General features: G+C 43.6%; 1 protein-coding gene across 2 annotated transcripts; it reads left to right on the top strand.

The window, feature by feature from the left end:
- Positions 1–212: 212 nt before the first annotated feature.
- pdcd6 (programmed cell death 6) lies at positions 213–16,235 on the top strand. Of its 2 annotated transcripts, none has more exons than XM_071908860.2 (6): positions 213–380; positions 5,007–5,068; positions 12,265–12,309; positions 13,383–13,541; positions 14,404–14,513; positions 15,286–16,235. In XM_071908860.2, exons 1-6 carry the CDS (start codon positions 298–300, stop codon positions 15,382–15,384), a joined length of 558 nt encoding a protein of 185 aa, XP_071764961.1. In that variant the 5' UTR covers positions 213–297; the 3' UTR covers positions 15,385–16,235. The 2 variants fall into 2 exon arrangements, with proteins under 2 accessions (XP_071764961.1, XP_071764960.1); XM_071908859.2 differs by having other exon boundaries at positions 13,383–13,553.
- The last annotated feature ends 127 nt before the right edge of the window (positions 16,236–16,362 follow it).

Here is a 16,362-nt window from a genome sequence, read left to right as displayed (position 1 = left end):
TAATTACATGGAGTGTAACTACTCCTCAACATCTATCTTGCCATATACCTTTCACGTAGGAACTCCTCTGAAATAAGATGTGATTTTTTTTTAAATTTCTAGTCCAGTTGAAATGAGAGGGGGAAATGTGACGTCACGTTTCTTATGGGAAGTGGTGAATGATTGGCCACGCCTCTCTGCGCGAGGAGGGGAACGTCAGTGAGTCTCCGTGACAGATTGAAGCCGTTGGAAGAAACTACAGCAGTTGGACTGTCTGCCGGGTTACTTGCACAATTTTGACAGACCATTCCCTTTAAAATGGCGTATCACAGTCCCTACAGAGCTCCCCCGCATATCAACGCCCCTCCGGACCAAGGTTTTCTGTGGAATATCTTCCAGAGGTGAGTGAAAACAGACGTTTTTGTTTCTCCCCGTCTGTCTCCTGTCTTCACTCACTACGCTCCGCATTGAAAACTGCTGTCGTAGTAACGCAGAGGAGGAGTGGGGCTGGGTGGTGGCACAAATGTTTCACAGACAGCTTTATTTTCTGTCTCTATCTCGTTCTCTTTCTCTCTAAGTTTCGCGTTTCGATGAGAATACATCTCCGCGATGAAATTGACTCGTCGATGTGATTTCTCAATTCCGCCTTTCAGTTGTGGAGCTTCCTGGAAATACTAACCGTTAGTGTTTTACAGCAATCACACTGCACTTCACTCAGCAGGTCACATTACAGTACATTGCGTTACTGTACGCTGGCAGCTCCACATACCCTTGTTGTTTGCGTTGAATGGTCTTGAAATGCAATTACCAGTTACAACCAGTATTAGGCTATGAGCTGGTTTAATGAGTGAACTGACTTGTACAGCAGTGATAGTTTCCAAACTGGGGTCCAAGGACCTCCAGGAGTCCTTGAGGGGTTTCCAGGGGGTCCCCCCAGCAAAAAGAGGAATAGTTAAACTCCACTATTTCATATCAAGATAGGACAGTGAGAGAATATCACAGGAATTACTGTTCTCTCTCCACATTGCTATCTCCCTTCCAGTTGTCCAGTTTTGCGCCAAATCATATCCAACAACAAAAATCTAATAAAATGGGGGTCCCTCAAACAAAATCTGACCAAACGTTAGCCTGTGACCCAGTGTGTATCTAATTGCGGGGGTCTGGCATGAAAATGGTTGGGGACCTCTGTAATATCCTTATCCAGTCCACATTCTCTGTTGTATAGGCTATATTTCCTTTTTCCCCCAAGTATGAGGCACTGAATCAATGGAGGCTTTTAATTATTGATATTCATTCTCCATTAGAAGTCAAAAGTGTGTCAAGAACAGCTGCTATGAAGGTCATAGTAGTAGGCAGAGAGGGAAATAGTTGAGTTGCGTTGGCCCCTGGTTATAGTAAGCTATAGAGTTATGTAATACTGCAGAGGATTCCTTCCTGCTGCTTTGCTTTCTCACAACATTGAGATGCTGCAGGCATTGCGAGGCTCGAAACACCCTTAACGAATTATTTATGGGTGACGCAAAACCCCTCAGAAAACACTCTAAGGTTAGACACACACACACGCACGCACGCGCGCGCACACACACACAAAATCTCACTTCTACCTTTTGCTTTTCTCACTCTCTGACACACATTCACATTCAGTCATGATCACTCTACCTCTCACAAATGCAAACTATCTCTCTCATGAACACACACTCACACATACACACTCACTCACACACACACACACACTCAGCTCTCACATGAGTATTGTGGCGCCTCATCTGCAGCCTTAGTGAATATGTGGCAGAGCAGCGGTGGAATTCCCTCAGTCATGTGATCAGAGTCACTAGAGCATGGTGGAAGTGCTAGGCCGCTCTCTCTATCTCTCTCATGCACACACACCTACCTATCCATGACTCACCGAACCACGGTTGTGTTTTTTTTGGCTATCCTTTTGGTTTGAGTCATACATTGTAATTCTCTTTTCATGCTGCTACCTAATAATCATGATTCTGTCTTTCCATGACTGGATGGCACGTGTCAATAGAAGGAATAGAGCCATTCATTCTCAAGGCGTTTTGTGTGGTGAATGGTTCTGGCGTGACAAGTAGACCAGAACGGTGTTGTCGTCAGACCCAAATAAAACAGTATCTTTTTTTATAACATGTTTTCATTCCCAAGCCTTGACGTTAGATGGTAATCAGATGGAGCTGGAAGAAGTCATTCTTTCGTCTTTGCATCCTTTGTAATGAATGACTCTGGTATGGCAAAAATGTGTTGCACCCAGGCCTAAGAGAGTCAAGAACAACAGCAGGCTTAGAGTTGGATTTAGATCAACAACACAGATGCGTTGCTATGTGAATACAACAACATGTTCACTGACTGGCTACTGCTGGGCGACTAAACCACAACGGACTGAAAGAAGTTTAGGTGCTGCCTTTTATACCAGGAGTGCTAGTCTAGTAGAGACTGACCTTGTAGTAATACAGTTCAGTTTCCCCTGGAATGAAGGAATAAGAGTGAATGAGATTATACAGACGTGGGTTCTTATATGTTTTTTCAGTGAATGCAGTGTTGATTTGAGGTCTCAGGATCATGAAAACATGCGGGGTATCCAACTGGAAACAGGCCCACGACCCGTTCTGCAGCTCAAACCATAGATTAAGAAACTTAAATATAGACAAGTGGTTTCGGAAACTGACTGTTGATCACCAGGATTACTTTGGAAATCTTTGTGAATACAGGCTTGCATTGAAAGTTTCTCTTTTCCGGCACGGGAGCCAGAGTGACATAGCCCTTGCTTTACAACCGTTAATGTGGAAAAGTAGGGCAGGCTATGTTCCGCCTACCATGTTCCAACCAGGCTGCTTCATAGGAAAAAGTGAAACATGGGAAAATCTGACTAAAATAGCGTCTGACTCTGCCGTAGTGTATTATGTTGTCCTGCTGTTTTATAGGATCTGTATTTGACAGCATTGAGACAGAATTGCCAGATGGTTAGCTGCCTATGCTGCAGGCGAGAAGGAATTTTAATGATGTACTCATTTTTTTACCTCGCTTTACGTAAAAACCTGGCGAGGTAAGTTTACCTGAGGGAGAGTGAATGAGTGAATGAGCAAGAGAGGGAAGGGAGAAGATGAGGAGAGGGAAAGGGAGAGTGCTTCTACACACACACACACACACACACACACACACACAGCTCAGTCAATCCATCAGTGTTTGGTAAAGGTTGGGTACCCCCACTGCCTGCACCATTAACCCAACCACTCTTCACCTACAGTGTCACAAAGCTGTCCTTTATGGAGGCATGCTAAGAGACCCCCCCCCCCCCCCCCCCCCCCCCCCCAAGGAGACCAGGCAGGTAGTTTGCCCTCCTTGTTATTTTTTCTCTTTATTTAGACAGGGGGGTGGGAGAGAGAGGGTCACAGACATGGAGGATCACAGCACAGACATCAGAGCGGGTTACAGACGTGGAGATATGACAGTACATAAAGTGTTACAGCTGGGAGATGAACCCGGGCCCACAAAGTCAGAATTGGGCTGGTCCTGTGGTTTTTGCTTGGGAGTTCCCCGTCCCCTCTCACCTCCCCCTCCCCCCTCCCTGCTTCTTCTCTCCTGGTATTCAAACTCTGTTTGTCGAGTGTGCTCTAGGTCGGCAGGTTGGGCTAGGCATGTTGCTAAGGAACAACTGAGTCATTGGAGGATTGACTAAGCTACATTTCATAACTGTGAGGCCCGTTATTTACGTCAGTGATCAACCCGCTAATGATTTCAGGTCTCAGAGAAACACACAGTGTTGCTGGCTAAAAAAATAGGTCTGAGTTTTCTAAAAGTGTCTTGGTGATCAAATCATCAACTGCCTTGCATTTGAGAAGATGCAGCAAAAGTCAAGAGAATCTTGGTCAGATGCTTTTAAGTCCATTAGCCATTTTACCATTATTTGTGATGGAATTTGTAACACTGGATTCTCTTATGGCTTTCAGATCTATTTATTATGAATGCCTTTTTATATGAGGGAGTTGCCTTCATGCTTGCTCTCAGTCAGTGGTTCCCCAACCATTCCAATCTGTTTCTCATAACCTGAAACCTGATATTTTGTTGGCATGTCTTATAGAATTTACTCTATTTTTAGGCTCTAGTTTGACTTTCATCAAATAAAAGAAAAGGACAGAAAACTCCAAGAGGTTATAATAAAACATCTTACCACCTAAAAACAGTAGTCTACACTACTTTATGTCTTTTATTGTAGCTTACACTACAGGAGCTGCTTATAAACCCTTTTGACAAGATAGCCAATACCTCTCCTAATATTTATTTCTCCAGAATAATTTGGCAACTCATCCGTCTGTCCCCATGACCTACCTTTAGATGCTGACACGGATTTTGAACAAAACAAAAAACCCAAACTATTTCACATCAAGGGCCCCAGGCCATGAACCCCCATCAGAGAAGAGCCCTGCTTGAGTTTTTTGTTGACAGTGGAGCGCGTGAAACATACTGCAGATGGTCCAATTTATTCTTTCATTGTGCTAAATTGTAGTGAATGAAATAACACTGAAATTAAATGGTTCCTCATTTTGAGCCCTTGGAAACTCTTTCAAGGACTCCTGTAGGTCCACAAGCCCTGCTTTGGGGAAACACTTTGTTGTTAGTTTTGGTTTCACATTTCACTATGTAAGATGTTACAGTGAGATTCCTGTAAACTGATACTACGCCGGCATTGCTAAAGTCTCACCTTGTGTGGTTGTCAACTTTCACTGCTTTCTCAGAATCAACACACACACACACACACACACACACACACACACCCAGCCCGTCTGGCTGGTCTCAGGGGAGCGCTAAGCGTACAAGCTGCCTTGTGTGTCCTGGTCATAGACTTCCATTCATTCTCAGTGGACTGTTGAAATCCTTACAGGAGCTCAGGAGGATAAAATTTCAGCTGTCAAGTGCCAACGCCTGCTGCCATTGTGTGTGTGCGTGTGTGTGCGTGCGTGCGTGCCGTTGTTAATGCGGCGGTATCTAATCTGTGTTTTCCTCCCCAGGGTTGACAAGGACAGGAGTGGAGTGATATCAGACTCAGAGCTTCAGCAGGCCTTATCGAACGGTACGTGTCCTTTTCTCTCTGTCTGTTCCTGTCTTTCTCTCTCTTTGTCTTTCTGTTGCATGCTGACTCTCTCCGCCTTGCTTTCTGTCTTTTCCATCTCTGTGTTTCTTTCTCTCTATTTCTGTGTCTGTCTCTGTCTTTCACGGCTCTCTCCTCTCTCTCTCTTTCACTGTTCCGCTCTCTCTCTCTCATCTGTCTCTGTCTTTCCATCTTTCTCTCTCTCACCCCCTCATCCTTGTTTCCTCTCTCTTTTCCATCTCCTCGTTGCACACCATTGCTCTCTGCCGCTCTCTTCTTTCATTTCAGTAACTGCCAGGTCTAAGCACAAAATGGATTGGGACTTTATTTTTGTCCTAGAGTGACAGATGAACAGAAAAAGAGTGGAGAGTGGAGTCTTATTTTTGTCCCGGTACAACAGACAAGCAGGTGAAAAGTTTATCAAGGTAGCTTCAAAGGAAACACTCTACTTCCTGTATGAGGCAGGAAATGTGTCTCACTATCGCTGCCATGTGACGGCCAACTCAACACTATAGTGGCTGGTTTCTTAAACCATTGGTGTGGACTTAAAAGGACTTAAATGGGTGTCACAGACTTACTTCTGGTGGTTCCCTGCATGATAAGAGAAAAAATGTTTTTATAAACCTGGGTCCCAACTAAAATGAGAGACTATTTCTCATTTGGGTCCCTGAAAGAAAAAAAAAGTTGAATATTTGCTAACCCTAACACTGTATGGTGGCGATCAGGGACCGGCTTTCTCACTTCTTAAATCTAACCTTTAGTTGGGAAATTTAAAATGTAACCAGAGAACCATCAAGGGACAACATCATCCAAGCCTGTTTTGTTGAATAAAATCACTAAAAGGTCTTCTGAAATCAGCCTGGGGCGTTTTTCTGTAGCGTAGAATTGCATTGCATCTGAGAGATGGAAAACTGAGAGGAAACATCATAAAAGTCAGCGTGAAATAACCCAGGGATTGAACTTGAGGATTACTGGTGCCAGTGTGGTGTGACTTGGGATGGCGCTAACAGGATTAAGACTTCCATTTCCACTGGGGCACCTATACAAAAAAGTGGCACTTTGGGGAAAAAGCATTGAATAAATGACACAGGCTGTGTTCTCCATTCAAATTCTGGCTAGTGAAGTCAATTTTACACTTGGACTGAAAAGAGTTGCCACAAGGTAATGGGTTGGTAAAATTTCCAGCTCCATGCCCACACCCAACTTAACCGTCTGTAGCAGCATCGCTTTCAAAACCTGCCACTTGACCTTGCTCTCAATGAGACAGGAGTGTTGAAATACGGTAATGATTAATGAGACATATTTTTGGAGAGCAGTTTGACTCCCGCCATTCCCAGACACCGTAGCACAGGTTGAGTTTGTCTTCTCATCAAAATATAATGTGTTCCCCATCAAGTTTATGGCCGCATTGCTCTCAGAAACTCTCAGCTGCTTTTTGAAAGACTTTTGGACAGATTACTCTCCTCGGAAACACATTTTTCTGTACACTCGGAGGGGAAAAAAGTGTCGAAGGCAGCAGCAGTGAAAGAAGCTGTTATCAGGCTGCGCAGTGGCTCTGGCTCAGCATACTGATTAGTGTGAGTGTGTGTGTTTGTGTGTGTGCGCGCATGTGTGTATGGACATGCACATATGAACGTATGCGCGTGTGCTTATTTGTGTCCGTGTTCATAATGTGGGTTAGTTTCACTGTGTGTTTGTTTCAGATTTGGCTTGCGTGTGTGTGTGCCATGCTGTGTATGTGCCTGTAGTGTCCGCCTGTGTGCGCCAGGTTCCTGGTCCAGCCCCCCTCCAGTTCATTAGCCTGCCTGTGATATGAAGCAGGGCCAGTGAAGCTGAACACAAACTGCGCTCTATCCTGTCCTGCAGTTAGCTGGCTAGCTAAAGCCACCAGCCCCGCCGCTGTCTGTAGGCGCTCCACTGACCCTGCAAATGGTGCTGTTATTTACATCGGCTCCAAAGAGACACACACACACACACACACACACACCATCAACCAAGCTTGGTCTCCTTCACCACCGCCGTCCTTTTTGACCTCTTTCTCCATCGTCATACACCTCTTGTTGTCTCTTCCTCTCTGCCCTTCACTACCTCTCCTCTCCTCTCCTCTCCTCTCCTCCCCTCCTCAGGGGAACAGAGTGCAGAGTATTGAGGCCCTGGAGGCCTTGGAGGCTGGAGAGGCTGGAGAGGCTGGGGAGGTTGGGCCTGTGCTGTTGCTGTTTACACTCCTCTCTCCTCCACTCTCTCTGGTCCAGATATTCTCCCTTCTTCTCATCTCTCCTTTCAGTTTTCTGTTTTCCATTCCTATCTTCTCGTATCTCTGAAATCTGTCAACCTCTCCTGCCCTTTTCCTTTTCCTGACTCTGTGGAAAATGTCCATTTTAACAGTTTCACTTGTTTCAAGTAACATTATCTCGATGCTAGTGGAGCAATCTGACTTCTTTTAAGATATTGTCACTTGTTTCTTGCGACTAGTGAAACTGCATTGAAATTATCTCACCCAATTTCCAGGTTTTTCTTTTGCTTGTCTCAAGGAAAGCCAAATTTTAAGACTCGGTAAGAGACCAAATGACTTGATAAGATGTCAACATTGTTTGGCTCCTTTCCTCTCCTCTCCTCTCCTCTCATTTCATCTTATTCCTCAGGAGGGTATGGCACCGGCTCAGTGCCTGCTGTGTCCTCTGTCTGTTTGTCCTCTCTCACTCTCACTTTCTCTCTTTGTCTCTCACCCTTGCTCTCTTTCTCTCTCCCACTTTGTCCTCTTGCTGTTCTCCTCTCTCTCTCTCTCTCTCTCTCTCTCTCTCTCTCTCTCTCTCTCTCTCTCTCTCTCTCTCTCTCTCTCTCTCTCTCTCTCTCTGTGTGTGTGTTTGTGCTCCCTCTCCTCTTCCTCCTCCTCATCCCTCTACCAGTCCTGGGTGTGACAGCACATCGTCCCTGATGAGAAACTGATTGGCTCTGTGCCGTATTTCACTAGCCGCTTTCATTACACCAAGTGTGTGTGCATGTCTGTGTGTGTATGCCTTTTAGCTACGCCATTCTCTATAAATGTGGAATTTTTTTGGCCTCCCTTCACTCAGCAGTGAGTAGCCGTCATACTGACTAGCCGTCACGCTCCCCCACACTCCCCTACACACAGATTTACACTCCTTTTAGTTATTTATTTCAGTGTGTAGGAGCAGTAATAGCCACTGAAATTGCTGACAAGCGTGATAGAGAGCACACTTACTGTGCAGATTGCGAAGTTGGCCGAATGGCAGGACTTGAGGAGCTAGTTGAAAAAGCCCTTACTCCTAAACCTTTTACATTTGTAAAATCAGTTACGCTGGGATTGACTTGAGTTAGACAATGTCAGTAAGCATTGCCTTTTGATGGACAGTGTTGAGTTTTTCAATATCGTCTTCCTGCTCATCTTCATCAATCTTCAATCCTGCTTAGCCCGTTATGTTTAAGCTGACTAGGGGATGGGATGCTTTATGCACCAACTCCGTGTTGGACCCAATCATTTTTAGCTAATGGTCTAAGGCCGGGGGAGGGGAGGCGCACTAGTGTTGTTTATGATTGAGTGGATCCCTTGAGCATAGCCTGCTGGTCTGCGTCATACAAATCACTGTTGTCTTGCATAAATCTTGAATCTTACAAAAAGCGGACTCTTTGGGGACTGAAAATGATTTGGTGACTCCCTCATTGTTTGCCGTGTATTTTTGACATTTTACAAGGCATTCTCAATGATTGTCATAAAACATTTTCTGTACATAATAGACAATCTCTGCTGTCAACTCCAGTGGCAAAACAAAAATGGCAAAACTGGAAATACAAGATTTCAGTAGGACCTAGAGGAAATTCGGTTTATATTGATGATGGTGATTATGATAATGATGATAATGCTGATGTTAAGGGAGATGGTGATGATCATCGCCTGGCTCTCCTGCCTTAATTTTATGTAGACTGTATTTTTTTTGTTTTTTGTTGGTTTTACACCTCAAGGTCAAACCTTTACCTTGGGCGGATGACATGTTGCGTGTGTGTGTGTTTTGGTTCAAATCTGTGAGATTGCTTTGTGAGGTGTGTGGGTGAGCAGTTGGAGTGTGTGTGTGTGTGTGTGTGTTAGAAAGTGTGTAAACTTACATGTGCATATGTGCTTGCATGCGTCAAGTGTGTATGTGCAAGTGTTGTATAATTGCAGGTGTGTGAGTGTGTGTGACCACAGAGGTCTCACTGAGCTCCACCAGTGGGCCTGTGTGTGTGTGTGTGTGTGTGTGTGTGCGTGCGCGCGCGTTGCGGTCAGCCACCCTGTTTTTCCACCCGCCTGCCTTTCTACTCACCTCCTATCCTCCATCCTTCCCTCCCTTCCTCCCCTCCTCCTTCCTTCTCTTTCTCCACCTCACCACTGGGAGTTGGGCAAGGCAGTGAGAGAGCCTAGTGTGTGTGCAGGACAGAGGGTGCCTTGTCCCACTTGACCGTCAGAGACACACACACACATATACACACACACACAAACACACACACACACATATACATCTCAACCTCACTGACCACCTCATACTGGGCAGCCGCAGTCTGTTTGGCATACATTGATGACCTCACAACTAGCTGCTGGTGTGAAGATGTGTGTGTGTGTGTGTGTGTGTGTGTGAGTAGGAGAGGTTAGTGTGGCTGGAAAGATCACTGCTTGTCCTCCTCTCCTCTTCTCTGCCTTTGGCTGTTTTCCTGAAACCTCCAACGCAGACCAGTATTTATAAAGCTGCTAGGAAAAGGATTTCTGATGTAAGATCTGTCTGACTGGCAGGCTGTTCTTCTAGCTGATCTAACTCGTATATCATTCAAATTAGGAGCTCCCATGGTCCCTTATGTGCAGAATGAGTTTCATGACCTTATGGACAATGAAACGCATTCCAAACCTACTGTATAATTTCCAAAATACTTCGTCATTAACAAGAGTCTATTCTTCAGTTTTTATGAAAAGCTGACTTCTGGAAGACAGGAGGTTTTCATCGGACAGCGGCAAAAAAAACATAAAATGTCTTTGACTTGGTTTCACAAATTGGTCTCACATCAGTACACCTGAGGTACTTTATGTGTATTGGCTTAGATCAGCACATCAGTTCCTAGATACTGTATGGATATAGATTCTGGCCCCGGCCCCAGCTTAGTAACAGCCTCAGGCCTGGTCCCAGGCAAGGCTCTAGCCACCATCCCAGACAGCTTCACCCATCAATAAAACAAACCGAGGAAGAGGGAGGAAGTGTCTAGTGTCTTCATTCTAACACTGAACCAAACTTTTCTGGGCCTGTTTCCCAGAACCGTTGCACATCTTTTCAAAGTCCTGAGTTCACTTTTGTCCCATTGTCATTTGAACACTTGATTTCGACGTTTTCTTCCTACTCACATAAGCATTTTTTTCAACAGAAAAAGCCAGACTGAACTGAAAATAAATCAGCAAAAAACCCAATTTTCTATGTTCAATTTGGCTTGTAACTTTTTTCTTTTTTTACGATCCGCTGTATTTCAAAGAGCACCTCTCCTAAGCTCCTATGGCTCCCATTGCAGCCCTGCTTGTGGCTGGTGTATTTCAAACTGTGCAGGGAAAACGAAAACAAGCAGCCGGGACCAGCACAGAGAGAAATAGGCTCCACGCTATGATGATGGGATGTTAAAAACGTCCGCAGATGCAGTGTTAGGGTCTGCAGATACAGTTGCAGGGGAGAGTCTTAGGTCAGCGAAAGTAGGCTAGCTAGTTCAAGTTACTGCAGCAAAAACTACACTGCAAATCGTTTCTTTACTCTCTTCTCATCTCTTCAGGTTTCTTCTCTTCTGTTCTTCGTTCTAGTCTTCTCTTGTCTTCTTGTTTCTTGTCTAGTCTTGTCTTCCCTTTTCTTGTCTTCTTTCTTCTTGTTTTGTTTTCTATTTCCTTGTCTTCCCTTTTCCTGTCTTGTCTTCTTGTCTTGCCTTGTCTTTTTTTGCCTATCTTCTCTTTTGTCTTATCTTCTCTATTCTTGTCTTCTTTCTACTTTTCTTTTCTCATCTTGTCTTCTCTCTTCTCTTTTTTTGTCTTCTGTTTTCTTGTCTTATCTTGTCTTATCCTCTTGTCTTGTATTCTTCTCATCTCTCTTCTCTGCTTGTCTTCCATCTCCCCACACTCTCTTCTCCTCTCTCTTTTCTCTGTCTGAACTGTCGCTCTTTCTCCCTCTCTCTGTAATAAAGTGGATGGTGAGTCAGCAGGGTTTTAGTTGCCCTGTTAAATCTCAGCGTCTTGAGAGTGTGAGGTACGCTGTAAAGTAGCTGACTTAAATAATATTTTTTCTTTACGCTCACTGTGCTGAGAGCCAAATTGTCACAGCTGCTTTCAAGTCTTTACATTTTTTTAATTACCTTCAACTCATCTTGTTTTTATTCCTGCTCTAATGAGATATAGATAAGATGATATTATTGGTGTAAAAAAATCTTATGAACTCTTATTTAGCCCACCAGATGACTACCATTCAGTGCTTGATAAGATATAATATATGCCAATGCTTTTATCCTCCGCTCCTTACAGCACATTATTAGTTTGGGGCTCCTGTGGGAATTGAAACTAACCGCTGATATTAATTTGTCTACACAGAACCTTACTACTTCAGTACCAAATACAAAAGGGGGAAGTGGTGGGGACTGAAACCAGCATATTACAGCAGATATTACAGCAAACGGCAAAATATCACAGCAAAAGGACACCACATCTTAGCATATAGATGGTGGTTAAACAATAGGTAGCCTAGTAGTATCAGCTTTACACTTTACAGGTGAATGCAATGAAAGTTATGGAATGCCTCCTAATTTGCTAGTCCACTCGGTTATGTTGAATTAGGGCTGTGCGATAATGCACAATATTATCGTTTATCGTCTCTCAGTGGAAACATATTGTCATTATATGGTGATTTTGGGATATCGTGACACACAATTCTGCTGTCTAAATTGATTATAACAAACAAATTTTATTTAAAAACTGACAAAATGAGGTATGGTAGGAATATTATTTGAAAAAATCTGTTTTGTTCTTATGATTATTGTGATATTGATTTCAAACATATCCATAGCCCTATGTTGAATGCAGCCAATGGAGACAGTATCTAAACGGCACCCCACTAGTGCTCCATGCCTATTTCCACTGCCATGCTCTTAACCAGTATTCTTCTGTTTCACAGGCACATGGACTCCTTTTAACCCAGTGACCGTCCGGTCCATCATATGTAAGTAACTGCTGACATGCCAGACTCACTCTTACTCAGCTGACTTCTGTCCTGAGTCTACGCCAACCATTGTTTATTTGTTTCCTCTCCATGACAACTGACCCAATTCATTTAGTTTTGAGTAATCAAATAGCAGAAACACATTTCTCTTGGTCTAGTGGAAACCTGCAGCTCTCAATAAAAGGAGGAGAAAACAGCATTTGAATGGAAATGGGAAGCTCGTCTCAAAAGGCAGCTGCCTCTTGCCTTAGACTCCAAATATTGATCTGTTTATACTCTTAAGCCATCTGTAATATGCACTTCAGGCTAAGGTCTGTGTACTTTGAAATTTAGTTGAAGACTATCTTGGCAGCTGTCTGTGCAGTATTAACTACACTCAGAACTACTGTTTGCCATTTGGAATGTGAAATAAGCTGCTTGATTTAGTTTCTCACTTGTTTATTTGTTCACTTCTGAGGCTCTCCAAGCCCCTGATACATTATCAGCCATAGTTTATAGTTTAAACAACAAAAATGTGTTAAAAATATCTTTCCCCGGGTCTCCTATGTACTTTATTCCTCTTTTGTTGTGTGACTTGCAGAATAAATCCCTATAAACTCCATCGCCTCCCCTTCCCACTGTACCATACGCAGTAAATCCATTGTTTAATGTTCCCCCAGCACTAAGCATATCCTGTGATAACACTCCCTTTGTTGGGAAGTAATTGGATTGAACCGCAGGGAGGGTGGCGAGGGAGGGAGGGGGGGGATGATGGGTTGGGTGGGGGGGGAATCAAGCAGTTTCTCACCCTCCGTAATAACAGTCTTTTGATGTGGGAGTTGGTTAGTCAAGTGTGAGCAGCCTCTCTCTCTCTGACCCACACTGCACTTCACAGTTCTCTGACAGCGCTCTTAAAGGAATATGTCACTCCATATTGGCTCTCATGTCGCAGGATTAGCCCCAAGTGCGTGCACCACTCCTATGGTTGTGAGTGTCTGTGTGAGAGAAAAGTCTGTGTCATCATACGGTATCTGAAGTGCTGCCCACCTCACGGCCTCTCTCCTTCTCCCCCCTCCCTCCCTCTCTTCCTTCAGCCATGTTTGACAGGGAAAACAAAGGCGGGGTGAATTTCAACGAGTTCGCCGGCGTGTGGAAGTACATCACAGACTGGCAGAACATCTTCAGGACCTACGACAGGGACAACTCCGGCTTCATCGACAAGAACGAGCTCAAGCAGGCGCTGACTGGATTCGGTGAGCAGCAAAGTATGCTTTGATATCTAAATTTGGTCGCCGTGGTGGAGGGCCTGTGGCTTTCTCTGGGTCAAAAGGTCAGGCCTTCTCTGTAGCCATGCATTTGTGTGGATAGAGCAGTGTGCCACAGACTCCTCTACTGTCTTGTTTTCTTAACTGTGTGAGTTTTTTTTCCTTTTTCTTTGTTTGTGATTCTGTGTCCAGCGATAGTGTACTGACTAAGTCTCCAGCGAAATCCCTAAAGGTTTGGGTATTCAAAGTCAGTAAATGCCAGAATAGTCATAATAAATGTCTGTCCCCGATCAAAAGTTTTTTAAACTTGGGGAAATAGCTCAGACAGATGTGTGTAGTACTGATGGTGACACTGCTCTGTAGGCTTTCTGTTGGCTGCTCTGTACTTTTTGTCAGACCAGTTATATCTGAGGAGGTGACATGTTCACAGCAGGGAACAGTGACTGATGGTTTTTAAAATTCAACAGCCACCATTTTACAAATAAAACTGATTTATTGGTACATATTAAATGATAACATCCAAACAACTGAATTCAGCAGCATTTGGCTGGTGGCAGGTTTTCACGTTCTTTCCTGGATATGGATTAGGATTAAAAAAAAAAAAGTCTCACAAAAATGTTGGGAAAGTACCGTTCAGCCCTGCTTCAAGTATGACCACACATTGTCTGTAGTTGCTCACCCACTGTCGCATGTTGTAATATTTGTTGTTGTTCAGTCATATTGTCCAGCCGCCATCAGCATATATCATAATGAACACTAACCAAAACATCCAAATGCAGTCCAAACTGTTTTTGAAATGTAAGATGTGTAGGGAGCTGAGTATGTTGTTCATGTCTTTCCTGTTCTTTAGGGTATCGCCTGTCGGACCAGTTCTACAGCACTCTGATAGAGAAGTTCGACCGCCAGAGGAAGGGACAGGTGGCCTTTGATGACTTCATCCAGTGTTGTATCGTACTACAGGTAACAGATTCAATACAAGCTCATACTGTATTTATTCAGATGTATGTGTCTTTTGATAAGCACTTGCAGCAACACAAGGCTGTTTTTGTATTCATAAGATTCACAAGCCAGTTTTTAATTGCACCAATCCATTACCATAGATTTATATTTTCCCAGGGAAGGTCGAGCGCACTTGCTCTTTCTCAGTAGTTTTTACACTAGAGCCCAGTTTAACCAGTGTGTTACTGGCAGCTCTTCAGGTACAGTTGGAGTGTCCTTACAAAGGCTCTCCATCAGTAGTTTTTGAAAGTGCCTTGCTCAAAGGAAAACAGCAGCTCTAGAAGTGTCACTCCTACACTTTCCCTGCCCACATTTTTCCAGCTGGTCTGGGGAATTGAATGGGAGACCTTGTGCTCACAGATCTGCATCTCAGACCTTCCCAAAGCAGTCAGACAATTACTGCTATTCAAAGAGCCGATGGTGAATGCCTATGGCTGTTTGTCATGGTAATACATGTTTGAATATATGTGAATAAGACTATATCCGTACTTATGTTCTTTTCCAGTGCGATATCTGGATAGCGATATTAACTGTAGTATGATGTTTGAAGTACAGTAGATTTAGTTACAAGACAGTAGCAGTTGTTAAAGCTTTGTACTGAAACGTTGAAAGAGAAGCAGTTAGTGTTAGTGTTAGTTATCAATCAAATTTATTTTCTTTGGAGACTTTAGACCAATGCTTAGTTTTTGCTATTAGTTTTTAAATCCAATATCGTTGCCCCTCCTTTCCACAGAGGCTGACTGACGTGTTCAGGAGGTACGATACGGACCAGGACGGCTGGATCCAGGTTTCATATGAACAGTATCTGTCCATGGTCTTCAACGTCGTATAACGCACACAGTTCACCACAGAAGAGCACAACTGGACACAACTGTGCCAAAGCCACCGGCACCTCCCCGGATGTCTGCCATGCTGGACACTACAAGATTTTTTAAACCAAATTTTTAGTCCCACTTAGTTAGGTTGTCCCTTACAAATTTATAAAATTGATACAGGGAAACTACTCTGTGTAATGTCTCCGTCTCAGCTCTCCTTGAAGTTTTTGGGGGTTGGAACGCTCCCCAGTTGCTGGGGATGGCAACCACAGTGCTTGATTTGCTAAAAAAAAAATCTTGTAGTGTTTATAAGACGACCAATCTGAACAACGTCTGAGTTGGAGACTCTGGGTCGGGGATGTATGTGGAATATTACGGACATTACCCTCTGTCTGTCTGTCTGTCAGTCTGTCTGTTAATGTCCATAACGTTTGTTTGATGTCTTAATGATAATTGTTATTATTAAAAAAAGACCAGAGTATCTGTGTTTAGGGTAAAAAATCATGCATTGTAAATATCATTTAGGATGCATTGCATGCTTTTCAGGGAAATCCAGTCCCACGTTGAAGCATGCTTTCTCTCTCTCTTGTCTTTTCCTCAGACCTGTTTTGCTCAAAGCCATGTTTACAAAAACTGTGAAAGCAGGTGACGACCTGCTTTGAGATTCACTGACATGCCAGCTTACATGCCATATTTGTATAAACTTATTTTTAACCAGCAAATCTTTAAATGTTAGAACATATAATTTTAGTTAGAGGATAAGCATATGCCTTTAGTATGGCTTATTTTTTGTGCATGATGCCTTAAGATCTGTAAAAAAACAACAACACGAAAGAGGAATCTCTTTTATTAAAAAAAGAAAATCTTATGGGGAGTTTGCTTTGATTATTTTCAGCTCCAGGACTACAGGGTCACATTGCGTGGGATAGAACATTTCAAACGGCTCCATTTCGCCCTCTGCTGTCCGCTGGCCGCATTGCTTTTGTGCAATGCAC

The sequence above is a fragment of the Centroberyx gerrardi genome, chromosome 22, assembly GCF_048128805.1.
Source record: "Centroberyx gerrardi isolate f3 chromosome 22, fCenGer3.hap1.cur.20231027, whole genome shotgun sequence".
In the NCBI taxonomy this organism is placed as follows: Eukaryota; Metazoa; Chordata; class Actinopteri; order Beryciformes; family Berycidae; genus Centroberyx; species Centroberyx gerrardi.
This window is presented reverse-complemented; position numbering and strand designations above follow the sequence as displayed.

Coding starts and splice junctions, on each gene's coding strand:
- pdcd6 (XM_071908859.2), top strand. CDS start 298: ATGGCGTATCACAGTCCCTACAGAGCTCCCCCGCATATCAACGCCCCT. Junction 12,310..13,382: donor GACCGTCCGGTCCATCATAT/GTAAGTAACTGC, acceptor CTCTTCCTTCAG/CCATGTTTGACAGGGAAAAC. Junction 14,514..15,285: donor AGTGTTGTATCGTACTACAG/GTAACAGATTCA, acceptor TCCTTTCCACAG/AGGCTGACTGACGTGTTCAG.